General features: G+C 43.7%; 1 protein-coding gene across 4 annotated transcripts; it reads left to right on the top strand.

Annotated features, from left to right (window-relative positions):
- Window positions 1-190: 190 nt before the first annotated feature.
- On the top strand, window positions 191-27,654 carry atp8b2 (ATPase phospholipid transporting 8B2). Of its 4 annotated transcripts, XM_034227989.1 has the most exons (30): window positions 191-430; window positions 3,408-3,475; window positions 8,908-8,966; window positions 9,092-9,205; window positions 9,633-9,731; window positions 9,832-9,893; window positions 10,050-10,122; window positions 10,429-10,499; window positions 10,736-10,815; window positions 11,317-11,475; window positions 11,554-11,642; window positions 11,837-12,033; window positions 14,355-14,475; window positions 14,852-14,939; window positions 15,194-15,228; window positions 15,344-15,503; window positions 15,632-15,820; window positions 16,360-16,475; window positions 16,778-16,942; window positions 17,452-17,563; window positions 18,374-18,479; window positions 18,924-19,137; window positions 19,338-19,521; window positions 20,349-20,572; window positions 20,675-20,758; window positions 20,949-21,194; window positions 21,286-21,424; window positions 25,270-25,400; window positions 25,938-26,534; window positions 26,628-27,654. In XM_034227989.1, the coding sequence occupies exons 2-30, from the start codon at window positions 3,451-3,453 to the stop codon at window positions 26,691-26,693; spliced, it is 4,005 nt and encodes a 1,334-aa protein (XP_034083880.1). In that variant the 5' UTR covers window positions 191-430; window positions 3,408-3,450; the 3' UTR covers window positions 26,694-27,654. The 4 variants fall into 4 exon arrangements, 3 of the variants coding, with proteins under 3 accessions (XP_034083880.1, XP_034083881.1, XP_034083879.1); XM_034227990.1 differs by lacking the exon at window positions 3,408-3,475; XM_034227988.1 differs by lacking the exons at window positions 191-430; window positions 3,408-3,475 and adding an exon at window positions 4,824-5,901.

Below are 27,654 nucleotides of genomic sequence, written 5' to 3'. Positions count from 1 at the left end.
ACAATTAGAAACATGTCATCACAGCTTTACATTATCCAATTTAAATTTAAATGCAAACTGTGGGAGTGTAAAACTAATATATAATATAAATTCACACCTATAAAAAAGACATCCACTGATGCAGAGCAAAACGTCAGATAGTGGTCCTGAGTGCAGGAGGTTGGGGTGGAGGTGGGAAGGTGAAGGAGACTCAGCCCTTCCTCTCTCCTCTCCTCTCTCCTCTCCCCTGGCCGAAGCCAAACCCTCCCTCACCCTCCCTCACCTCGACACGGTGCGCGTCCCCGGTCCCTGCCTCACCCTCCCACCTCAGTGACAGCATCTCATCACGGGGACAACGTCCAGTTCAAGCCGAAACCTCACCATGACCTCGGCTAGAGCAGCAGCAAGGACGTCTCCACCAGAAACCTTTTTATAAAGCCAACTTGAAAAGGTAGGTTTGCGTTTCCTGAACTGTTGTCGCGGTGCTTAGAAGCCTCCATCATGTATGGCCAGCTGGTTTATTTTACAGCCTTACTTTCTCAGCTGACAACTATTGATTTGTGTCTCGGTTTTCATTGTAAAGTGTTCAGCTCTTATTACTGTGCCAGACAGTGTTATTTACAGTAAATCTGCTCGGTTCCTACTGTAGATTTCTTAGTTTCAATCGTCCCTGTAGCCCACTATTAGTCACAATATTTTCCCAAAGTCAATGTGAAAGTTAGTTATGTCACTGTTTTTACTGACCCCAGGCCCAGACATAACTGCATTTCTTCTAATGGATATCTAAAGAAGCATTGGAGCTTGATGGTGTAAAATTAAATGTATTCTTAAGAAATGTGCAACCGGCCAATTGAAAGTGAAACATGATGGTTTCACTTTGAGTTATTCAGGTCATGTGTTGTAAGAATGTGTTGTTGTGTGCATCCTTATGAGAGTTTTTGACCTGAAACCTTGTATGCTATTCCCCCCCCCCCCCCCCCCCCCAATATTGTTACCAGCCGCCATAGCCATACTGGTTTTGCTTTCAGTGTGTCATAATGGCAAAATGTGGTCCTGCAGAGACCTACAGAAACTACCACACAAACACTTTTGAGTCATTTGCTCGGTGTTTAACTTACTGTCTGTCTCTGGACAGATTTTGTCACTGCAATAGCGTCACAACTGTGCAAGATGCAGTCACAACACTTTACAGGTAAAGTTCAAGTTTTAATAGGTGCTTATTTAAAGCAAGTCCTATAGGGCTGCCCACTTTACCACAACTGTAGGCCCCTGGTCCAAGCTGTAAATGGGAAAAAAATAAGCAAAAAGAGCAAGTATTTCTATTTTTTTCATTAATTCTATAACGACATTGTCTACTGAAATAAGTAATTTACCTCATCATCTGTGTAATCTCAATCCTTACTGGAAACTTTTAAATAAAGGATGCCATGCTGACCTCACATTAATACACCACAAGACAGTAACAACCACTCTCAATCCTTAATTATTGTTTAAAGACAGACAGATGTATGGAGTGTGTGGCATAACGCTGAGTCAAACACACACTGGCATTAAGACAAACATAAATACCATAAACAATAGATGTTCATTTCTGTATCACACACATCATCCTCAAAAAGTATACAAACTGACTCTGAACACGCCTCTTTGTTAGAGTTAATCAAGTGATTTGTTGTTCTCTGTTTCCTTATAAAGTCACTAAAGTCACTTACAGTAAACTTGTTATTAATTTTAAACGAATGTTGTGCAGATACCACAAAAACAGAATTAGTATTTACTGCGGCAATATACACAAGAGATATAAAACTCAATTTGAATATACTCTTCCAGAAATGTACAACTTCCTTCAGAGGCCAAATGGGTAATGGTTTCACTTTGTTAGAGATAGACTTTTGTTGTTTCAGTTCCTAGATCGGGTTCCTTATAATTGTAACAATAGTGGTGTAATCTGTGGGTTCATGTTCACAGGGTTTCATGCAGCGAACATTGAAAAATTATTCTTTTTATAATACAGCGGCAGAGGAGAAAGGTCAACTAACGTCATTATTACGTGAAGACTGAGAATGTTCTGTAATGTACAGCATGAACCAAATTGAACACAGCAAACACTGGGTATAAAAAAAAAGAAGAAAGAAAGACTGCCTTATTGTCATTGTTCTATATCCGGTTCATTCATTCAAGAGGGTCATATAGCCTATAAATGTGTTTTTGTGTGTACAACCTGCCTCAGAGCTGGGAAATGACATTCATGAGCTACTGTAACACACACTAGGAATAGCATATGCAATACTGGTTGTCTTTTGGGATGTTAAAGATTAAAGTATTGAATGTTGTTGTTGCAGTTCTGACATTCCATCAAGGATTTAATGGCACTGCTGCAGATCTATAGGGTTTTACAAGGCGGCAGCATCCACAGATGGAGAGTTAGAGAACTGAAAGAGAGAGGCGAGAAGACATGACAAACAACTCCACAGTCTCTAGATTCAAAAAGAGAAAGCATACAGTGTAGAAAGTGAGGAGGAAGCATGCAATAAAAGAGTGTATGACAAGGCAAGAGACAATTCTGGAAACTGTATCTGAAAGCTGATCTGCTTAAACTTATATGAAGAGAGGCAGAGTCACTTTTCTCAGGAGTATTGATTTGAGGCTTGCTGCCTGCCTGCCATCCTGTTTGTACCTTCTCGTATGAGAGAACACTGAGATATTTAAAGCCCAACACTGAGATGTTTAAATCTTCCCCTCTGCAACCCCATCTCTCATCTTCCTGCCGTTACTTAGCCGGGATAAAACACCGCGAGTGAAAGCTGTGAGGTGTGTAATATTAACAGGTCAGCATAAATGGGTAGAGGGGAAAGTGAGAAGAGAAGAGTGCAGGGGGAAATGCTGCTCCATTACTCTTCCTCCTCCACTGTATGAGGAGACTGACAGTGATCCGGCTCCAGCCGGCAGTCCCCAGGCAGATGCAGCTCTCTGCTGAATGTCATTTCCTCATTATGGCTCCAACAGACCAGAGATGGTCTGGTGTGTGTGGTGTGTGTGGTGTGTGTGTGTGGTGTGTGTGTGTGTGTGTGTGTGTGTGTGTGTGTGTGTGTGTGTGTGTGTGTGTGTGTGTGTGTGTGTGTGTGTACATGTGTGTCCGGTTGTGTAGTGGTTGAAATGCCTGATTGATTTTACACTTTCTCTTTTCTGTGAGAGAAAAATCTTTTTTCACCCACTGAAACAAAAAAAGGTCTCAATATCAATAAATAGAGTGCATCACATACTTGCTCTTATTTTTTTTAAGTGAGCAGTTTTCTTGTCGCTTGTTTAAAAAGAGAAAATATGCTTTTATTGTTTTTACCTCCTCTTCTATAACCACCTCGACCTTCCTCATCCCTCAGTTGTATTCCTCTTCTGTGTCTTTCACTTACTCGTCTTTGCCTCTGCAGACAATCCCATGGGCCATAGCAGAGGGACGCCGGCTGAGCGGAGATGTTCAGAAAGAGGCCTCCTCCAGGTCAGTACCTGACACTCAACACGCTAATGACTGGTGCATTAAGGTAAACTAGTTATTCTTCAGCACCGGCGCTATGTTTTTAGGTTGCAGTCTGTCACATTAATGTGAAAGCTAAATCTCGGGAACGCCTTGATTTTTTAATTTAAAATAACTAATAGGAAAAAATGATGAAGTGATAACATTTTGGACAGACACGGTATTTGAACCTGTTAATACCAGGGACAAATGTAAATGCAGAGGTGGAAGGCGTACTCAGATCTTGTGAGTAAAAGTAGAAGTACCAGAGTGTAGTCTAGTTACTCTGTTACAAGTAAGTCCTGCATTCAAATGGTTACTCAAGTAAAAATACAAAGATGTAAGAATCAATATATACTTAAAGTACCAAAAGGAGAAGTAACTATTATGCAAATGTTTCCATTACAGAATGACATATCATATGTTTAGATTGTAATTATTGATGTATTTATTTATTAAAGCTGGTAAAGGTGCAGCTAGTTTTTATTACTTTGTATACTGCAGGGTAGATTGTGAATGTTACTCCAGATGTCGCAGTGGCTCAGTCAGTATGGGGCTCGGATAGGGAGCCGTAGGGTCGCTGGTTCAAGTCCCTGAACCAAACTTAAAATATGGCAGTTCACCATGGGCCCTGCCATGGTGCCCTTGCTTGCTCCCTGGGTGCTGTGCAATAGGTTCCCACTGCTTCTAGTAGATGGTTTCAAAGCAGAGACAAATAAAGAGGGTTTGGGGTTTTTCAGGCTTGTGGTTGCAGTATGCAATGGCATTTATTAGTTGGATTTGTTCTCCACCCCATGGATGCAACTCAAATTGATAATGGTTTGACTTTGTTAGAGATGTTCTAGACTTTTGTTGTTTCAGTTCCAAGATCGGCTTCCTTATAATTGTAACAATAGCTGTGTAATCTGTGGGTTCATGTTCACAGGGTTTCATGCAGCTTTATCATAGGCTATTGAAGAGGAGAATGTTTTCCGTCAACAAACTTATTAGAGAATGTTCTGTAGCATACTGTACAGCTTGAACCAAGATGAACAAAGCAAACACTGGTTATAAAAAACAAAAACAAAACGAAAGACTGCCTTTGGTCATTGTTCTATATCCGGTTCATTACACCATTACACCATCATAGCCTTTCCATCTATAAATGTGTTTGTGTGTGTGTACAGTACAACCTGCCTTCAGAGCAGGGAAATTAGCTACTAACACACTAGGAATAGTTTGTGTGCTACTGCCTGGTTGTCTTTTGGGATGTTTAAGATTAAATTACTGAATGTTGGTGTTGCAGTTTTTACATTCTGTCAAGGATCGTCGCTGCTTCAAATCCTCTAAAACTTCAGACACCAGTAAAAGATATGTGAAGAGGCTAATAAAGGTGCTCAGATATTCGTTGTGCCCATGGTGTTTCTCCCAGCTTTAGTTAATAGGCCCTATGGCACAGATGGAGAGTGAGAGCAGTTTGGTTACATTTAACTGCATATAGGTCTATTGTGTCACAATCTAGATCAGTGAATGCATATGACAAGACTTTGTGGAAAAGTGTGTTCGGCAATCTTAAATATATCGGCACGAGTCTCGCCAAACAGCACGTGCACCGGCACCTACCTTGCCCCGCCCATTGCAGTGCACTTTCTCCTTTAAAACGTGCAGGAAACTGCGCTGCTGAACCAGCCACTTTGGCTCTAAACGCACAGCCTTGTCATAATCAGCTCATGCTTTCTGGATCCAAAATGGCCCCCAGTTACCTCATCTGGCAACTTGCTCAGCTGTGAGGTCCCTGCAGAGGCGGATGCCATGGCAACGTCAGTGAAACCAAGAGGTTACGTAATGCTTTTAGTGTTTATGTTGTGGATGAGACGTAAAGCTGACGGTGCAGACTCTGCACATGGTCTCTTGATTTATGAGGCAGCTGTGGTGCAGAATTGATAACGCATTTTCGATGTGTGCGTCATAGAGAAAAAACAACAACCTCAAAGGCTAAAATCAAGTGAACAACCTTCGTGTTTAATATTTATTATATCTGTTAAGAGATTGTCTTTATTCTACACCATGACCTCAGACAGTGTTTCTGTGGCAGGAGGGAGAGAAACATAGCAACTGATGGACCCAGTGTCCGTGGCTGCGTGCGTGTTTGTGTTTGGGAGGCGAGAGAGGGAGAAACAGAGAGACAGGGATGGGACGGTGCGGCGCGCGGGCAATCCAACTTGACTGAAGTTGGGACCGGAGCTCCATCCCCGCGTCCTTGCGGAGATGCGGCGGTCATTGAATAACAGCAATTCAGATGGTGACAGTTAGAAAAGTTAAGATGACAGTACCGAAAGACATCCCGGAGAAATGGTTTCCACTCGTTCTTCCCCTGAAAAGAAACAAACAAAAAGGACTTAATGGAGCCACGTCGAAAAAGAAGAGGACAGGTACAGTTTGTGTGAGAATTAAGAATGCGGGGTAATTGAGCTTGTTGATGTCAAAAAGTCTTCACTGTCGTCGTCATCAGCAGGAGTTTGTTGCACATCTCAAAAATAAACATCATGTTTCACTCTCATCCCAACTGTGTCCAAGTATCACTCCTGCTTCTTCATTTTACTCACTCCATTTTATAAATAACTGTTTGTGTATGTGTGTGAACACTGTGGGCTACACCTCATCATATTACATGTCTGCATCAGACTTAATATACTATTCCACGTTGTTTTGCTGTTCCTGCAATCACAGAGGTTTTTCATTCTGTTAATTAGACATCAGCATCTGACATGAATAGCTAAACCGTAGCCTATAGTAAACAATAGGGAAATAACAACAATGGACATTTTTCATACTTAAATTCAGTTGTTTGTCCTAATATAAGAAGCTAGCCTGTTTAATGTGTCATCGCTCTATTTTAGCTGTTTGCCTGATGTTTGCTGCTGATTATGAATCTGTAAACAAAACTGAGTGCATATAAATCTGTATTTTGCATAAATAAGTAGGATGATGTCCTTGTGGTCTCGGCTGCCTGAAACACTGATCAATCTTCCAGGCGCCAGCCTCTGCTGTCACTGCACTGCCTCGTCTGTACTCCTTAGCTATATTAACTATCACAAGTCACAGTGGATGTACACCTTCATTTGACCTCCAGCCCACCAGTCTGTCACTGTTTCCCTCTGCATTGTTTCCAACAAAATGATATCACTGTGTGTGTGTGTGTGTGTGTGTGTGTGTGTGTGTGTGTGTGTGTGTGTGTGTGTGTGTGTGTGTGTGTGTGTGTGTGTGTGTGTGTGTGCGTGTGCGTGTGTGTGTGTGTGTGTGTGTGTTTGCACGTGCATGTGCGTGAGAATGACTGCAGACAATTCTACCATCCCATCTTCTTCTAATTAAATCAGCCACATTGAGTGAGGATCCCTTCTGCATAGAGTCTCATCCTGACTTTTAGTGATGTGAATGACAATAGCATTTCCTATAGCTCAGGCTGACTCTGCTCTTTGGTCATTATTCTTATGACTTCAGTCTGCGTTCACTGTGCAGTGAGTGTGTGTTGCTGCAGACACGAGGAGATTCTTGACAGTGGCATGTGTCCTCACATGTCCGGCCAGGGAGGGACGAGTGTTAAAGAGACAGGGATGATATAAAATGGATTTAGGAGTTAGCCAATATGTGTGAAATATTGTGATATTAAGGCTTACTGTTTTACTCAATATTTATAGTTGTTTATTAAAACATTACGCTCTCAGCCGAGTAAGCCTGCAAACTGAACGTTTCTCAGTAATGGAGCTTTATAGATTCATACAGACTTGCTGTGTAGCATCTCGTCTGCGTCAGGGTTTCATATGCCCTTGGAGCTGCCAGAGACATTAAACACTTAATGGACAGTTTGCTAAAGATGCTCGTGTATTCAGTTAGGGGTGGTTAGCTTGCACAGCTGGGACAGACACCGCCTGGTCTGACATCAGCCTCAGTCTCTCTCTGCTTACCTAACATCTGGCCTCTTCATGGCGGGTTAATGCAGCTTTTGCTCTGCCTGTCAGGCAGAATCTCTCTGGTAAACACTTGCACTGAAAGCACTGTTACGACCTTCAGGTAGATGGGAGGGCTGCCAGAGGGAAAAGAGGAGAAAAATAATTGGAGGAGTTTCAACAACAAGACATGGTGGAGGATGTTCATCTACCTAATCAGACAAATGTGATAGTGTTATACCAACCAGAGTTTAAAAGACAGGGAAAATCAAATAAAATCCGCCAAGAGTTGCATTTGTATTTTATTTACATTCACAGTCATAACAACTAAAGAATTCACTGTGACCAAACTCTAACACTGTGATAGAGAATGTTGTGCGCTCATTCAGCCACTAGTAACTTCAAATGTAAATCAAAGGGAGATATGGCAAATCATTTGTATTTTTTAACAATACTAAATACAATCCAATCCACTTTACACAATGTGTCCAAAAAGTCGACTAGAGATCATCTTCTGCACCAAATCTGTTTTATAACCTGAAAGTGATACTGCATCTTTTTAAGTGGTCTGTGTTTGTTTGTTAGAAGAGACCCAGATAAAACAAGTCTTCACAGTGCTGCAGAAACACAGGAAACCACAGGGTCTTTGTTTATGTGTGCATGAGATTATGTTTTATGATGTCCCTTCCTGTATTGCCTCATTGCATCTCAGTCATCAGTAAAAGGAGTGTTTCGGAGCTACAGTACGTCTGTGCAGAACATATACTTCTGGCCTGAATTTTAAATCTGGATGTGTGTGTGTGTGGGCGTGCATGTGAACTATGTACAGCCCTGTGCAAAACAGGCCAGTCATTTCATTTAAAAAGCAGTCTCATCAATATTAGAGGAGACAGGCCTGGTGGAGGAGGAGGGGAACTCCCAAACTACCTTGCTTCAGCATAAAGAGAAACCTAAAAACAGCAAGAGGATAAAGAGCAGGGTCAAAAGGGGAGAAACATACATTTCCCTGGTGTATTTTTGTTCTTTATAGATTTAAGTCATAATGCATGTAATGCTTTATATGTGACTACCTGGCATAGCTCCTGGTACTACTTTTTGCTCCTACAGATGTTCACAATCGTGATTACTTTGCTTCTCTGTCCCAGATTGCACATTTAGTCATTAAGAGAAAGAGGCAGCAGATAATTGAAGATCAGATATAATTGGACAGAATGAATGTGACTCACCCAATACTCAAACAACCTTCAGCAGACTACTCTAGCTACATTGATTTATAAATAAACACACACAAAGTGGACTGTCTCTTTCTCTGTTCTCCAGTTCTCTGGAGGATTTTACTGTTATTGACATTTTAGAAATTATTGCTGTTCCTTTTATGCGCTTTGACCAATGACTTTGACACACAGAGATGCAGTGGTTTGGGTGCTTATCTGTAAAACTAAGTGGTGATATCATCGTTCATGCCTCATTATGTGTCTTGTGTTTCTGCAGAGGAGGAGAGAAAGGTCAGAGCCAATGACAGAGAGTACAACGAAAAGTTTCAGTACGCGGTGAGACAGTTTAATCTTGTCCATGTTCCAAAATATTGTCGAAAGATGAGAGACCATTTTGATGTAATTCAACTGAAATAATCTGAGTCAAAATATAATTTTCTATTTTTCCTCTCCTCATCCAGAGTAACTGTATTATGACATCAAAGTACAACATCGTCACCTTTCTGCCCGTCAACTTGTTTGAGCAGTTCCAGGAAGTAGCCAACACCTACTTCCTTTTCCTGCTTATACTGCAGGTGAGGAGAGGGGCTGACCGAGGGATGTAAAACAGGGATTTGAGCATGGCACAGGAAGAGAGAAAAATAACGTGCATGCTGAATTTTCAAAGGATGAAGAGTTGCTAGCTTACATCTCTATAGGACAAATATGTGTTTTATTGTGAGCAGCATGGTGAAAGAAAATACACGTCTAATGGCGTTAGAGACAACGTTGTAGTCAAGGTAATATCAAGTAGATAGTGAAGTAGCTGAAGTAGAAATACCCTATCAAATATGTTTGTGTCTTGTGAAATCACCTGCTCACTTGGTACAGTTGGGTGCACTCAGGTTCTTAGGCAGCTGAGCGTTCTGCTATGTGGTTATGGTCCAATGTAGCTTTCTCTGAATCCCACTCTGCCTCTGTGTCCCTTTTCTAACTAATCTGCTCCTCTCTGTCTCTGTCTAGTTAATACCTCAGATCTCCTCCCTCTCCTGGTTCACCACCATCGTGCCTTTAGCTCTGGTGCTGAGCATCACTGCAGTGAAGGATGCCACAGACGACTATGTGAGCTCACTTTTTACGCACCGAATACTCATGCAGTTTTGCTCATGACATTTCAGTGAATTAAAGTAGCATGACTCACATTGACTTTTGTCTCCTGAAGTTTCGTCACAAGAGCGACAGTCAAGTGAACAACCGTCAGTCTCAGGTCCTCATCCGTGGCTCGTGAGTCTCCTGTCCTGTTATTTGCACCTGAGCACTCACAAGAACTTTGATTAAGTCTGCTTATCAGATTCGTTCAAGGTTTCCTACTTTGCAACCGTTGCTTAACATCTCTAACTCTATCTGTCTTTACTGTTTCTCTCTGTTTTGCTCTTACAGACTACAAAATGAAAAATGGATGAACGTTAGAGTGGGTGATATCATTAAACTGGAAAACAACCAGTTTGTGGCAGTAAGTGTGTGATGTACATTTCCACAGACGAAACACTTAGGGATCACCTCTTGCAGGGCACATTTTAACTTTGAAATTATACTACTTACTAACCTACTTCAGGGATCACCCTCAAACCATCTCTGCCTGTTTTCATACTGTATTGTAAACAAAGTGCTAAAATGCCTAATGGATTTCCGTGTGCCTTGCTAGGGGACGCTCCACGACATATGTTTGTTAGTTACTCACTTGTTTGCGGATGCTAATACTAATGTTGTTTTTGTGTCGTAAGTGCAGTGGATTCTCAGCTTTTGTATCTATTTTCAGGCTGACCTGCTCCTGTTGTCTAGCAGTGAGCCTCACGGACTCTGTTACATCGAGACAGCCGAGCTGGACGGGTCAGAAAACACCCACACATTAAAATGACTCGCATCAACTCATAAACTGCAGAAACAAAAAAAAGAAAGAAAGAAAACATAAATAAGACATTTTATTTAAATTGATTCAAAATAATATTGTTATGTCAGTAAATAGTGCTGTAAGAACATCTTTATTAGTCCCTTGAGGGGAAACTAAATTCAAAGAAGCAACATGACCCTACATCTAATTAACTGTGTGGTGTATTATCTTCCAGAGAGTCCAATATGAAGGTTCGTCAGTCGGTCTCAGTGACATCTGAACTTGGAGATCAGAACAACTTGGCTTCGTTTGACGGTGAGTTTCGAGAAAACTCATCCTCTACTCTTGATTTCTGGTTTGGTTCATCTTCAGTTAAGGTAATATTTAGGTCAACAGGTTTCAGTATTTGGCACAAATGTCATCCCTCTTCTCACCCTCCGACAAAACACACAAAATGTACACACACACACTTCCTTCTCTACCCTGCCAGCATTGAACGACAGCCCATCACCCGCCCACTAGTCCCACACAACGAAATACTTTTGTGTCAGCAGCACAGTGCGCCCACACACACACTCCTCACCTGCTGCGGAAAATACATTACTGCAGCAAATCAACCCACACTGCCTCATATCAACTTTCAAAAGGTGTGCGTTTCGGCCTTTGACTGTGTGACAAAGGAATGATGTAATGAGGATGAAACATTCAACCTTATATCATACAGTTAGAAAAAAAAAACCCATATAATGTAATTGGATTTTGTGGATATCTATAATGAAGCAACAGATTAGGACGTATCTGTATTTGTGTTTAAAGGTGAGGTAGTGTGTGAGCCCCCCAACAACAAGCTGGATCGTTTCTGTGGGACTCTGTACTGGAGAGACAAGAAATACACCCTGTCCAACCAGAACATGCTGCTACGAGGATGTGTCCTCCGCAACACAGAGGCTTGCTACGGCCTCGTCATCTTTGCAGGTCTGTGTATTTTTGCATTTGAATAAAGTATGTATATGATGTGTATAGCAGCTCTTAATTCCCCTGTTTTTCTCCCAGGCCCGGATACCAAGCTAATGCAGAACAGCGGTCGCACCAAGTTTAAGCGTACGAGCATCGATCGCCTGATGAACACTCTGGTCCTCTGGGTAAGACACCCCAAACCTCTCACTTTCCTCGCTCATAATGTCACTATTTCAGGAAATGAGCTCAGTGGCTTTACCTAGATTCATATATCTTCTCTAAGCCACCCTAACTTGGGTTCAACTGTCCAGAGATAAAAATGTAACACATCTGATTTGGACCCGTATGTACAATTTCTCCATCTGTGTGTTTCTGTCAGATCTTTGGCTTCCTGGTGTGTATGGGAGTGATCCTGGCTGTGGGTAACGCAGTGTGGGAGAGGGAGGTGGGCTTCTTGTTTCAGAGCTATCTGCCCTGGGACCCTCCTGTGGACAACTTCCTCTTCTCTGCCTTCCTCTCCTTCTGGTCCTACGTTATTATTCTCAACACCGTGGTGCCTATCTCTCTGTATGTCAGGTGAGGAGAAGTCCAAGACATACAGTTTGAAATGCAAGCTTGTATACATTACATTACATTGCATTTAGCTGACGCTTTTATCCAAAGCGACTTACAATAAGTGCGTTCGACCAACAAAATACAAACTTGAAGAAAACAGAATCATATAAGTACATCAGGTTTCATAGAGCAAAAACATTTCAAATGCTACTCAACTGGCTTTAGGTAAGCCAGTCCTTTATTAGTATATAAGTGCTTTGTTAATAGTTCTATCGCTCGAAGTGGAGTCGAAAGAGATGAGTTTTCAGTTTGTGCCGGAAGATGTGTAAGCTATCTGCTGTCCTGATGTCAATGGGGAGCTCATTCCACCATTTTGGAGCCAGGATAGCAAACCCACGTGTTTTTGCTGATGGGAACTTGGGTCCCCCTCGCAGTGAGGGTGCAGCGAGCTGTTTGGCTGATGCAGAACGGAGTGCACGTAGAAGCACTCTACGTGCACTCCGTCATATGTGTCTTCTATACAGTACAGTGTGCGAAAAAGTACACGTCCCACCGTCCGGGACGTGTTATTTACAATATCGGACAAGTAGATCTGTCAATTGACTTGTCCGGCGGACAAGTGACGTTTATTGACAAATTATTGATACATTCAGTTTACAAATGGCAGAACTCATTCGCAAATTGTACGTGTCCGCCAATGTTCGTTTAGAAATGTTAGTTTCGGTTCTGCTTGTCGATTCCTAACGAAATGCATCTCGCGCTTTCTGTACAGACGGGGGCGGGGCGGAGCGGAGCGGGGTGGGAAGTGTAGCACAGTGGCAGGGTTGGGAAGCAAAACTCGGTTCTGAGTAGGAACAAATAACAATTGTCCGGTACCGGGATTAATAAGAGTTGTGAGGACAGGAGGCGAGGCCGAGCCCCGCGGACTGCAGCTCTCTCATATGCTCCGTATCAGCTGATCGCTGCACGGTGCAGCTCAGTGTCTCTCTCTCTCTTTCTACACACAGCGGATCCGCTGCCCGTTTAACAGCCTCATCTTTGTCAAACTTTCTTATGTTCTTTCTCTAACACGTAATGAAGGTTATTAATCGTTTTAGCTCCTGTGTTGTTAATATTGACCGCCATTTCCTTTATGAAGTAAAGCAGCCTCCCTGTCTGTGTCCTCGCGCTGTCCTCACATCCCCGGACCCCCAGACTCGGAGCAGCGCAGGGATGTCAGTATTGTTTATGAAGCAGGGTATAGAAAGTAGCTACATTATTGAAATGAAAATACTATTTATTTACTTTTACAAACAGTGAGCAGCTGGGCAGCTGCAGCATGTGTATTGCAGGACATGTGTAAGAGTGCAAGCGTCTTTGAGTTGTAGAAAAGCGCTAGGCCTATAGGCTATACATATAATGTATTATTATTATTAGGTTATGTCCTATGTGTTGGACATGTGTGGTTGGACTCTGTCTCACAGGCAGGTTGCAGTGTAACATCAGAGGACACTGGGCCAATTGTACATTCTCAAACTGCACCACTTAGAACTAACTAAACAATGCAGAGATTATTTTTATATAATTGTATTCAATAACCGTAAGAAATTAAACAGTATGAAGTGATTTGTAAATAGGAATACAGATTTGACTTAATGTTTTCATAAATATATTTTTCTCCCAGTTTGACTTATTTTTACCCTCTCAAAGAACCGGAATCGAGAACCGAAAATAACCGGAATCGAAAAGCAGAACCGGAATCGTTAAAATCCAAACGATACCCAACCCTATGTGTGATGCAGTAAAATCTTACCGCTCACTTACGTTAGCGGTGTCGTAAAAACCGTGGGAAAATGTAAAATACGATGACGAAGAAGAAGATTCCAATGGCCCCAATTTTTGTCCATTCTGGACAAGTGAACAATGTATTCGGACAAGTAAATTGCCAAACTCACTTGTCCATGGACAAGTACTCTCTAAAAACTTTTTCTCACACTGCAGTAGAAGACACATATGAGACAAGACATATACAACATTCCTGCTTATATCAGACAGTAAGCTTTGTTGACACTGTTTGTAGATGTGGTCTGCAGAGATTTCCTCTCAGGTAAGGGAGCTGACACCCTGAAAACTGTTTCCTCTGCTCACCAATTCACAAACAAGCTACTGTTGAACCCCTGAACCTTTGACCTAGAACACTTTGAGGTTGTGTGTGTGACTTACATAAACTACTAACTGATTTTTACCCCCTATCTTTGTTGTCTAGGTGTAAGTGTTAGAGAACTTCACGTGGCCCTATGTTAGATTACTATTACTCTGTTGTTAATGTAACAGCGTCTCTTTCTGACCTGTCGGTGTATCAGTGTGGAGGTGATCAGGCTGGGTCACAGCTACTTCATTAACTGGGACCAGCAGATGTTCTGCTCACAGTGTAACACACCGGCTGAGGCCAGGACCACCACTCTGAATGAGGAGCTTGGCCAGGTACAGCAAAAACAGTCTATGTGTCATATTTATATTTCATGCATGTTCATTTATCGTCTATTATGTATATCAATCCATCCTACATTGGCCCTACTTTTCTTTGCTTATGATGCTTCCTTTTCATCTTATATTCTATTGAATTTAAATTCTGAAAGAATGGTAGAATTAGGTCAGAAATGAAATACTGCAAACTGAAAGCTGTCTAAATTCAGAGATGAGGATGATACAGATATTGATTTGAATAATGTATTGCCCTCTAGGGCTTTGGTGTACAGTATAAACTTTATAAACTGCTATTTCTTGAACTTCGACAAAATCAATTACTTTGTCTATGTCGATTTAGATCATGTGTTCACATTTAATTTACTTTCATTAGGTTGAATACATCTTCAGCGACAAAACAGGAACTCTCACTCAGAACATCATGAGCTTCAATAAGTGCTCCATCAACGGACAGACTTACGGTAACTGCACACACACACCACACTTACCAAACCACGCATTGCAAATTAGGCCTTTAAACTAAATTACATACACATATACTCCACTCCATACAATACAACTGTAAAACAATCTATTTTTAATATGTTCGGTTTGTTTTTTTGACTACATAAATTGTGTAATAGGCTTTTTGCTAAGGTCACATGTAAAGCTGGTGTTGAACCGGGCTATATTGTATTCTGAACAATGTGTTATTGTGTGTGTGTGTTACTATCAGGTGAAGGGTCAGACCCATTGGGACCCCAGCCAAAGGTAAGAATACTTATTTTGCTCAGAGTCAACACACACACACACACACACACACACACACACACACACAGATACACACACTTATTATCAGAGTCCCTGTCTCACCGTTTAATTTCAGAGATTGGACTTCACTCCCTTCAACCCCCTGGCAGACCCGGATTTCTGTTTCTATGACGACACCCTGCTGGAGGCAGTGAAAGTGGGCGACACACACACTCACAAGTTTTTCCGCCTGCTCTCCCTCTGTCACACCGTCATGAGCGAGGAGAAGAGCGAGGGTGAGCAAGGGCAGGGGAGAGGGGATTCTGGGAGGTCAAATAGCAGCAAACAGGGTCACCACACACCCTCTGTCCATCTGTACGCTATTTATTGCCCATTATTTACCATCTTTTATCTGTATACCCAGGAGCGCTGCTCTATAAGGCTCAGTCTCCAGATGAGGGCGCTCTAGTGACGGCGGCTCGAAACTTCGGCTTTGTGTTTCGCTCCCGAACACCTGGGACTATAACCACCACGGAGATGGGACGATCCGTGACCTACACCCTGCTCGCCATACTGGACTTCAACAACATACGCAAGAGGATGTCTGTTATAGGTGTGTGTCTTTTTCAGTTTGAAAATTACAAATATACTGGTAAACTATTATTCATATTTTTGGGGACTTTTAATCTGTCATTAGGCCACGTTGCTTACTTCAGTCTGCTGTGATCAATATCTTGTTGCAGCAGAAATAAAAGTGTTACATGTACAGGGACATTTAAATTACGATCCACACTCCTACAAACTGACACGATATAGGCTATTAGTCATGTTTACATTTTATCCGTCAGTGAGATTTCACTGTGTGTTCCTGTGAATAGTATTCCTGTAAGGTGCTGGAAAGCTGCCCAGAAATAACTGGTCATAAATCACCTTGCTTTCATACAAATGTGGTCAAGCAAAAGAGCAGCGAGGACCACGAGGCACACGTTCATACATCTCTGCCACAGACTGCGTTCTGTTTATCTCCCACTATCCGCAGGAACAACATTTGTTAAAACTCAGAAAAAGGAGATTGTTATTGGAAGGTATGTAATGTTGGAGGTGTATAGATTTCTTTAAGTATGTTGTCTTCCTTACTTTTATTATTTTCAGTGCGTAACCCAGAGGGCAGAATATGTCTGTACTGTAAAGGAGCTGACACTGTGCTGCTGGAGAGACTCCACCCCTGCAACCAGGAACTGATGAACATCACCTCGGACCACCTCAATGTGAGTAAACACATATCACATTATCTCCTGGGTGGATGGAGCTGTACTGCCACCTAGTGCCTCCAAACTTGAAAACAGCTATGAATGTCCAAGCCTTAACTCATACTCTACTTTTTCTGATAGATAGATAGATAGATGGATAGGTACTTTATTGATCCCAATTTGGGAATTTTTGGCGTAATAAGACAATGTATCACCTTGATACGTGGCAGACCATCAGCCTCAAGGTTTCCATTGTTTCTCCTTGTGTCAGAATGTTCGTATATTTAGTGATATGTCTGTGTAAATGTGTTTTGCTATAGGAGTATGCGGCAGATGGTTTGCGGACGTTGGCTCTGGCCTACAGAGACCTGTCAGAGGACGAGTGGGAGGCGTGGTCAGAGAGACACCGCAGCGCTGCCAAGGCTGCCAGCTGCAGAGAGGACAGACTGGCAGCCGCATATGAGCAGATAGAGCAAGACATGGTGGTTAGTGACTTGTGCTGAGAGTGTGCACTTGACAGTATTGTTAATTCGGATTGTGATAACCATGGCGGCAACTATTCCTGGGGTACATTTAAGGCTAACATCGCAAGGCTAGCAACATCTCATATTTTCTACAGTGCTTTTTTAGTCCATTCCTCATAATTTTTCATCAGCCATATTCCTCTTCCTTCAAATTACATTCAAGCAAGTCTTTGAAAATGCCTCACAAAGTATTTATGTGTGCGTGCGTGCGTCTGACTTTAAGTTTCTTTGTGTGGAAAATTAAGCCATTTCTTCATACGCAAAATTCTTCCTTCCTTCTGCAAACTAAAATTAATATAGTAAATCAAACAAGGAAACTTTAGGTTCCGTTGGTTGTATCGTTCAGACATATTTGAATAGGGGAATTTCTTTACTGTGGATTAAAAAAAAAAACATCAGATCTCAGATTAAGTTTCATACTTTCCTGCTTGAATAAGAATTGAAATGTACATGTATGTCTGTTTGTCTAGCTCCTTGGTGCCACAGCTATAGAGGACAAGCTGCAGGAAGGCGTCCCAGAGACCATCGCTGTCCTCTCCCTGGCTAACATTAAGATCTGGGTTCTCACTGGAGACAAGCAGGGTGAGACTCACACATATTTACACAAATTTCAGATCTGAGTTTGCACAGAGTTCTTTAAAAGCACCATCATTTGCAAATAACCAAACAAAATGTTAAATTTCACCATAAGGCTGTGAAGAGTAACATTAAAAAAAAAAACAGGTTTATACGTGTTTTGTATAATGGATGTCCAAACTGTCCCCCATTAGAAGTCAAAAAGTGATATCAGGACTGCTTTCCTTTCACATATGAGTAAATGTTCTGCCAGACCTCCAGCTGATTACAACTTGTAGTCACCGACCACAAGCCAATGATCAACGAGGTCCGGTTCATGTGCCACAATTATGTAATTGATTTGAGGAGGCACATGCAAGAGCATAATAGACTGTCAAAAAACTGTGAAATTATTTATTTTCCTCACATATGACTGAAGATATAACGATGTTCAACTCAACTTTTGATCCACATGAGCGTGCAATTTGGCTCCTGTTCTCTTTGAATAGATGGATACAAAACACTGGCCTTCCACCATTTTCCCATAGATAGAAAACTCACAGAGAAACTCATTTGCTGTGTTTTTCAGTTTTTTGAAACCTTGTCATCTGCAGGGAGGACCTCTCAAATTAGAGCTACTTAAACCTAGGCCACATTTCCAACAAAGGCATTATAAAATGAAATCTAATCTATATGTTGAACAGATGAGAGATTTACATGTTCTTCTCAGCTTAAATACCAACATTGACTGAAGGATTTTCAAGAAGTGGAGAAAAAAGATGAATGTTTACTATAAATATTTAACCAAATGCTTTACTCTCCCTTTCGCTCACATAGAGACGGCTGTCAATATAGGTTACTCCTGCAAGATGCTGACAGATGACATGACCGAGGTGTTCATCATCAGTGGACACACCGTCCAGAGCGTACGACAGGAGCTCAGGTCAGTCTGTCTTTTACCCTGCATTGTAGGATACACAATAAATTGAAGTTACAAAATGCATTTATATCCATGTTTATAGTGTGTGGAAGCACAGTGTTTCAACTACTGTACAAGAGTTACTGAGTAATATCCAGCTCTTTACCCTAGCTATAAAATAGACAGTTCAATCAAGACAATAAAGTATCTAAAAGCACAGCCAAACAAATGAACTAAATACGCCAAAAAGGGCCTTTTCAGTGAGTTCAAAATATATTGTTGTTAATAGTTCTTTCTAACAATAACTAAAACATCAACCATTTCTGGTGCTAAACCGGCATAGGCATGTCAAATATTTTGCCCTGTAAATGCAATTGTTTAGGCCACTGCTACAATATCCACACTCCAGCCTCCTGTAACATTTAACTCATGAACTCAGTGACTGATACTGACTGTCTTCCTCTCCAGGAGGGCGAGGGATAGGATGATCGAGATGTCAAGAACCAGAGATGGAAAAGAGGAGGGGGTGGAGGGATGTTTCATGGGTAACGGTTTCAGAGAAGGACAAGGCGATAGTAGGGGAGGAGAGAAACAGCTGCAGTGCCCTCCTCCTCCTCCTCCCTCTAACCTCATGGACAACATCTCTGGAGAATTTGCCCTCGTAATCAACGGCCACAGTCTGGTATAAAAAACAACCACCGCCACCTTCACATTCAAAAAAAGCAGATGCCATTAAAGTTAAACTGTCAGCTGTGAGAAAATAATAATTTGCCTGAAGTGTGTTTTTTGATCAACAACAAATAATTCCCCTACAACTATACAACTCTAAACCCTTAACATTTACCCTTAAACATCTCATTTGTATCTGCTGTTCTTTTATAGGCCCACGCACTAGAAGCAGACATGGAGACAGAGTTTGTGTCGACGGCGTGTGCGTGCAAAGCCGTGATCTGCTGCAGAGTCACCCCGCTGCAAAAAGCTCAAGTGGTGGAGATGATCAAGAAACACAAGAAAGCCGTGACCCTGGCTATAGGAGACGGGGCTAACGATGTTAGCATGATCAAAAGTGAGTTGGGCAGATGTGTATTAGAGGAGGAAGTGTTTGTTGATGATTTTTGAGACGGAGAGGAAAGAGAGAAGTTGAGCCACATACAGTAGGTGCGTGACTACCTTTATGCAATGGAAATTCTCATCAGAAGGGCAGAAGAAGTTGTTTATCTACATTGTGTTACTAGTAGTCGAGAAAGGTTGTGTGGAAATGTCTCTTGCAGTAAGAGTGATTTCCTCATCAAGATATGAACAGATTTTTTGTGTCAACCTAAACTCAATTTATTTGAAGGTTGGCCACTAATTTCTGTCTGCAGACAAACATTGTTGAAATCTGAGTGGAAATACCAAATATACCAGATGTCAGACTGAACTTTGGGAACATTTGTATGCAATGTTAAAAGAAATACATTAAAAAAATGTAGATTTTATGTAATCGTTCAAACAAAAACATGAAGTCTTGTGTTTTAATATTTCACTCTGTGCATATTGCAAATTGCTTTCATTAATAGTTGCAACAGTGTGAAACAGAATGACATTAAGAGTTGTTTTTTTTACGTTAAAGCAGCTTAAGGGGAAACGGAGAGGTTTGGTTAAGCCAATAACCCAATGTTCCGTTTATTTTAATACATGTAATAGTAAGTGTTTTGTAAGTGTTGCATCACCTTGTGGATTTGTCTGTGTATGTACGTCATTTGAACATGTTTTTTTTCCTGAGGCATTTGATTTTATATTTACATCTTTTAAATAAGGAACAATAATAATTTGTTCTTAAGGCCAAACATTACATTTATGCTTACCTTTCTCCCTCTTTCTCTGTGTGCCTCTCTCTTCCCGCTCCTCCAGGTGCTCACATAGGAGTTGGTATCTCAGGTCAGGAGGGGATCCAGGCGGTGCTGGCCAGTGACTACTCATTCTCTCAGTTCAGATTCCTGCAGCGCCTCCTGTTGGTGCACGGCCGCTGGTCCTACCTGCGCATGTGCCGTTTCCTCTGCTACTTCTTCTACAAGAACTTTGCCTTCACCATGGTGCACTTCTGGTTTGGCTTCTACTGTGGCTTCTCGGCACAGGTCAGAGGATAGAGCTTGTGAGACTACTCAAGGACATTGATCAGGGGTTAGAAAAGGGTAATCACTTTCAATGTGTTTGTGTGCATCTCCTCTAACTTTTAGACGGTGTACGATCAGTACTTCATCACTCTCTACAACATTGTCTACACCTCCCTCCCTGTGCTGGCCATGGGGATATTTGACCAGGTCTGTTCAAGCATAGTCACTGTGCATAGTTTGTTCTTACTTTAAATAGAAGAATACATCTAATAAATAACTATTGGGAACTAGGTCGCCAAAAAAAGACGATTATGTTTATTTCTGTAGTTATGACCACAACATAGCAGGCTTGACTTGTTTCAGTAATTGCAGCTCCTCACTTCCTCTCCTCTTGTAGGACGTTCCTGACCAGAGGAGTCTGGAGTATCCTAAATTGTACGAGCCCGGGCAGCTCAACCTCCTCTTCAACAAGAGAGAGTTCTTCATCTGCATCGCCCAGGGCATCTACACCTCAGTCGTGCTGTTCTTCGTCCCCTGTGCCATCCTGTCCGACGCCACTCAAAGCACAGGTGTGCCCCTCGCTGACTACCAGACCTTTGCGGTCACCACGGCAACAGCCCTGGTCATTGTGGTCAGCGTTCAGGTGAGAAGGTGTTAGATTTTCTCAAAGCTACCAAAGTGAACGGTCTGTTCCGTGCTGGAGCATTAACCGGCCTGTTCCTCTGTTTGTGTAGATCGCTCTGGACACAGGCTTCTGGACTGTTATCAACCATGTGTTTGTGTGGGGCTCGCTGGGCTTATATTTCTCCATCATGCTCGCTCTGCAAAGCCAGACCCTCTTCGGGATCTTTCCCAACCAGTTCCACTTTGTAGGTTGGTGTCCTGTTGTCTTTAATTGTCGGTTACCCACAAAACAGCCTGACCAATATAATATAGCAATTTCAAATCAATATTTCTGTATCACATTTCTCAATTGTAGTAGTAATGTTATCATAATGTCAAGAATTGCAAGTTCTGACCCAGGCACAGGCAATAATTCAGTAAACAAAAAAAGAACTTAGTCCAAATTAGGCAAAAAAGGTCCAAAAAAGATCCAGCAGGTAGGTGATAGGTACATCCAAATGTTAACCAGCAAAGCAACACACTGGATCACAACTGGATCAAAGACCTCAAACTGTTACAATAGAGTGAAGCAGGCAGGACCCAAATGCAGATTACACTGATAATACCTTTATTTCAAGAACTAAATTCTAACTCGGACAAAACAAAACACTCCACGGTGAACTCAGTCACCAACAAAAGACGAACCAACACTGAACACAGGAAGAGACAAGACTAACTATGGCCAAAAGGGTGGGTGGAGGGGGTCCGGAGGAGGGACTTGGGCGGACGGCCCGGGGGCAAGGCAGAGTCCATGGAGGGGCGAAAGCCACAGCGGGCGAACTCAGGGAGCCGAGCATGAGGGGAAGGCAGCGGCAGGAAGAGTCAGGGTGCAGGACCGCGGCTGAGAAAGTCAGGGGGTCCGGGCTCGAGGGCGAAGACCGCGGCACTCAGGGGGCCGGGCTCGAGGGCGAAGACCGCGGCTCTCAGGGGCCCGGGTTCGAGGGCGAAGACCACGGCTCTCAGGGGGCCGGGCCCGAGGGCGAAGACCGGACAGCTCCGGAGGCCGGGCAGGAGCCGGTGTCGACCGGACAGGAACCAGAGCCAGTGGGACAGGTGTCGGCAAGATCCCCCACGGAAGAGGACAAGGAGTTGGCAGGACCCCCTGCGAGACAGGGGATGGCGGGGCCTCCAACGGAACAGGACATGGGGTTGGCAGGACCCCCGACAGAAGAGCAGTCGGCGGGATCCCCAACGGGAAAGGACATGGAGTTGACAGGACCCCCGACAAAACAGGTGTCGGCTGGACCTCCAACGGCACAGGACATAGGGTTGGCAGGACCCCCGGCAGGAGAGCAGTCAACGGGACCTCCAACGGCACAGGACATAGGGTTGGCAGGACCTCCGGCAGAAGAGTAGTCGGCGGGACCTCCAACGGCACAGGACATGTAGTTGGCAGAACCCCCGGCAGCAGAGCAGTCGGCGGGACCTCCAACGGCACAGGACATAGGGTTGGCAGGACCCCCGGCAGAAGAGTAGTCGGCGGGACCCCCAACGGGACAGGACATGGAGTTGGCAGGACCCCCAGCGGAACCTCCAATGGCACTTGAGTAGGGACTTGAGTAGGGACTAGAGAAGGGACTTGAGATGGAACTCGAGAGGTGACTCGAGAGGGATCTCAAGAGGGAACTTGAGCGGAGACTCGAGAGGTGACTGGAGAAGGAACTCGAGAGGGAACTCGAGAAGAGACTCGAGAGGGAACTCGAGAAGAGACTCGAGAGGAGACTGGAGAAGGAACTTGAGAGGGAACTCGAGAAGAGACTCGAGAGGGAACTCGAGAAGAGACTCGAGAGGAGACTCGAAAGGAGACTCGAGAGGTGACTCGAGAAGAGACTCGAGAAGAGACCTGAGAGGGGACCTGAGAGGGAACTCGAGAGGTGACTCGAGAGGAGATTCGAGAGGGGACTCGAGAGGGGACTCGAGAGGGGAATCGAGAGGCGACTCGAGAGGGGACTCGAGAGGGGACTCGAGAGGGTACTTGAGAGGGAACTCGAGAGGTGACTTGAGAGGGGACTAGAGAGGGAACTCGAGAGGTGACTTGAGAGGGGACTAGAGAGGGAACTCGAGAGGGGACTTGAGAGGGAACTGGAGAGGTGACTTGAGACGGTCGGTACGCCGACAGGACACGGGGAGCTGGCGTCGGCCGGTAAGCCGACAGGACACTGGGAGCTGGCGTCGGCTGGAGAGCCAACAGGAGACGAGGTGCTGGAGTCGGCCGGTATGCCGACAGGACACGAGGTGCTGGAGTCGGCCGGTATGCTGACGGGACACGGGGAGCTGGCGTCGCCGGAGAGCCAACAGGAGACGAGGGGCTGGAGTCGGCCGGTACGCCGACAGGACACGGGGAGCTGGCGTCGGCCGGAGAGCCAGTACTGGAGCCGAAACTGGAGTCAGGACCATGGCTACTGGGGTCGGTACTGAAGCTGGAACCATGGCTGCTGGGGCCGGAACCATGGCTGCTGGGGTCAGGACTGGGGCTGGAACCATGGCTGTGTGGGCCGGTTCTGGAGCCGGAACCATGGCTGTGTGGGCCGGTACTGGAGCAGGAACCATGGCTGCTGGGCACGGAACCGGAACACGGAACCATGGCTGTGTGGGATGGCACTGGAGCATACGACCATGGCCGCTGGGGCCATAACTGGGGCTGGAACCATGGCTCTTGGGGCTCGGGCTGCTAGCCTGGACTTGCGACTCCTTCTCTTAGGAGCCTTTTGGAGGCTCCGTGGACCTCCGAAAGCCAGATGAGTTCCCGAGAACGGCTCCTGGACAGGAGCAGGACATGGGGAAGAAGCAGGGGTTGACTCCGGACGGAACACACCGAGACGCATATGGTGTCAGCAGGCTGGAAATCACACACCGAGAGGAAGTTCAAAATCCAGCCAGGTAAGAATTTCACCAAGCCTGGTTTCTCCATAGCCAACCGGTGCGCCTCTACCAGAGTGGCCTCCTTCTGCAGAACACTGGACGCTCCCTTCCACCAATCATAGCAGCAAGAAAAATAAAAGGAAAAATGTTGTAATTCCTCCTCAAATGGATCATCTGCTGGGTCCATTTCTTGGTTGGTTCGTTCTGTTACGATAGAGTGAAGCAGGCAGGACCCAAATGCAGATTACACTGATAATACCTTTATTTCAAGGACTTAATTCTAACTCGGACAAAACAAAACACTCCACTCCACGGTGAACTCAGTCACCAACAAAAGACGACCAACACTGAACACAGGAAGAGACAAGACTAAATACAGGGAGGGGTAATCACAAGACGAGAAAGAGGGGAGGAGAAACACAAGGGCCACAGGTGAACACAATCAGACAATCAGACACACCAGGGAAACTAACGACAGGGAGGAAAAACACAGGGAGAGGGACCAGACAATACACAAGGAGGAAAACATGACAGGGAGAACCGAACAGCAAAATAAACCCAAACCTAGACATACAAAACTAAAAACGTGACATAACATAAGATTCGTGACACAACGATTTAAACTAAAAGCAAAGAAACAGGAGAAACAATGAGAAGGGAGCCCTAAGACTAAACACACAAGGAATGAAGGGAACTGGTGAAAGCAGAACCAATGAGGAAGAGGTGAAACAATCAGGGATAAGCCAACAATCACACAGGCGGGAAAAGGAGCCATGACATATGAGGAGAGTGAGTAAAATAACCCAGCGAAAAAATAACAGACAAAAGAGCCAAGGAGCATGACAAGATAGCACTGTGGAGGATGTTGTCAAAGTGACAGTTAACCTGTATCATCCAAAAAAGTATACAAAAACAGAAAACCAAATGGTAATTTTAAAAAACTACTAATTATAAAGATGAAACCAGGAAAAGATCAATAGGGTCAAATAAACATACAATTATATTAAACATGTAGGCACCTGTTTGTATAAATGAAGGATATCTAAGTCATGTCCTGTGGTGCTTAAACAATTATACACCAGTGAGTTCATTATGTAAAGATGTCTAATATATGTGTGCTTGCAGTGTTTGGGAAATGCTGTAAAATCCTGAGACATATTTGCTCATGTTTGTTTATGTGTTTTTGAGTGCAGGTAGTGCCCAGAGCACGTTGTTGCAACCAGTCGTGTGGTTAACTATTGCGCTGGCGACAGCAATATGCATAGTTCCAGTTTTGGCATTCCGCTTCCTTAAGGTGGATCTCAAACCTCAGCTCTCAGACACGGTGAGAAAATACACACAAAAACAAAGTCTCTGATGTGTCCATCTTGTTCGTTGGAACATGTGTCAGTGTTGCAGCATCCCTACAGGTCAGTTTAAAACAAGCCAATGATTAACTTTTCACGTACAAATAGTTCATCTGAGTGTGTGTGTAATGATGAGTTCATTCTTACCGTCCTTAAATACTCTGTAAATATTGACTAAATTAGCGTACCCTAGTTACACCAGTGACTTAGTCTTACATCATATAAGCTCATGGTGCTTTCAACCAGAGCTGCTGCTAAGGTGGTGTGAAGAAGACCCTTTTTTGATTATTTATTTTGTCACTATTACTTGTGTCTGTCCTGGATATAAATTAAAGTTGTAAAGTACAAATAGGTTTGAGTATGGACTAGATTAACGATCAGATGGAGAAGAAAGAATAGAAGAATGAAGCAACCTTAAAGTAACAATTTCCCATTTGCTTAGCTTGGTACAAAGGCTGAAAACAGAATCAAACTGCCTAATTAAATTAAAAAAATCTCCTCTGCTCCATCTCCAGGTGCGCTACACTCAGCTGGTGCGGCAGAAGAAGAGAAAGCCGGCAGGTCGCAGTGTGGGCGGAGCCTGGCGGGGGGTGGGCAGTGTGTCGGAGGGCCGTCTGGGTGCTCGAGGCAGCTCCAGGAGGTCGGGCTACGCCTTTGCCCACACGGAAGGATTTGGAGAGCTGATCACCTCAGGGAAGAACATGAGGCTCTCCTCTCTGGCCATGGCCACCTTCGCCTCCAGACACAGCTCCAGCTGGATCGACACGCTGCGCAGGAAGAAACATTCTCACACTAACACCCCCCCCAGCGCCTCGGGGGAGAGCAGCCCAGCACCCAGCTGTGTCTCTGGGTCCATCCCGCCGCTCTCTAACTCCTCGTCTGTTCTGTGTGGCTCACAAGATGCACCCATAGAGGAGGAGACAGGAGCAGCCCCCGACACACAGACTGCCTCCTCCTCATCCACACAGAACCCACCAGCTCCAGCACCAGCTTCAGAAGCAGCTGATGGTTCAGCCCAGACCCTCAATGCTGGAGTCCTCACCCCCGCAGCATTGAGGTCCCAGGGGGGAGACTCACCTGGAGGCTGGACGATAAGTCTGGGTGCCGTGCAGGTAAACTGCTGTTACTTCATGTATCACTAACAAACAATGAAACAGGTACAACAAATCTTACACAATTAACACAACTGTCCCTCTCTCCTACAGGAAGCTCTGTTGAGATGGAAGGGTCGAGCCTCTGCATCCAACAGCCCGGTGAAACTAGCAGAATAAATGGAGGAAAATCATGTCCACTGCTATCCATCACATGTTTACACACACATACAGGATGTGTGTGTTTTCCTGGAGATACTGATAAAAAAGCTCCCCGCTCAGTGTTCTCCTTTCCAAACTAAGGCTTCTACAATAAATCAATTAAATCCATATCATAGGAACAGGTGGCACAATGTAGCAACATGGACATTGTCCTACTATGAATTGTGATGTTATGATGATATACATGTTCCAATGATTACTGTGTTCATGAATGACTACAAGATCAAGGTATTTAAAGAATTCGACTGAAGGAAAGCAGCAGATGCGATAACAGATTACTTACTATTAAGGATCTAAAAGATTGTTTCCACTTGTTATTTCAAGTTTAGCCTCACTCACAAACAAGTCACTGCAGAATCTCTCTTAATCAGCAATGGGTAGAATGAAGGAGCAGAACAATAAGACTTTCAATCAGCGAAGTGCGGGCAATATTTTCTGTAGAACTGTTTTTTGTTAAAAGCTTTACGTTCACTATAGTTCTCAGTGAGAACGGTACTTTACGTTACTCTTTTTTCCTATGTATCTGTTTTTTTACTTGATATACCTCTACTTCACATGTTTTTTCTTTTTTTGCATCATATTGATGTGTTTTATAATGGCCTAGTTGACCTTTAAGCAAGCCAAAGCGTTTTATTTGTCGGACAAAGGGCCAGATCATGTTACTGTAGCCTACCTCTGATGTAAATGTATTTCACCACCCTAGAAAGAACAAACTACCACTTGCTTACTGTAGGCATTAACAGACATCTAAACGTAATTTGTCAAACATTGTACACTTAAGTAGCCTATAGTGTTGCAAATGTTTTTCTGTCCGCAAATAAAGGGAATGTGTTTTGGGATAATGATGCCTTAACAATGTCAACATTTTGGTCGTTTAAACTCTTTCTGTTTCCTGATCCATAAAACAAGTACGACATCC

Source organism: Gymnodraco acuticeps, unplaced genomic scaffold (assembly GCF_902827175.1).
Source record: "Gymnodraco acuticeps unplaced genomic scaffold, fGymAcu1.1, whole genome shotgun sequence".
In the NCBI taxonomy this organism is placed as follows: domain Eukaryota; kingdom Metazoa; phylum Chordata; class Actinopteri; order Perciformes; family Bathydraconidae; genus Gymnodraco; species Gymnodraco acuticeps.
Note: the sequence above shows the minus strand (reverse complement) of the source record. Positions and strands in the feature narration are given on the sequence as shown.

Excerpts from the sequence above, each read along its gene's own strand:
- atp8b2 (XM_034227988.1), top strand. The coding sequence starts at position 5,769 with ATGGTGACAGTTAGAAAAGTTAAGATGACAGTACCGAAAGACATCCCG. Across the intron at positions 10,500-10,735 it reads GAGACAGCCGAGCTGGACGG|AGAGTCCAATATGAAGGTTC; the intron begins GTCAGAAAACAC and ends ATTATCTTCCAG. Across the intron at positions 17,564-18,373 it reads TCTCACTGGAGACAAGCAGG|AGACGGCTGTCAATATAGGT; the intron begins GTGAGACTCACA and ends TCGCTCACATAG.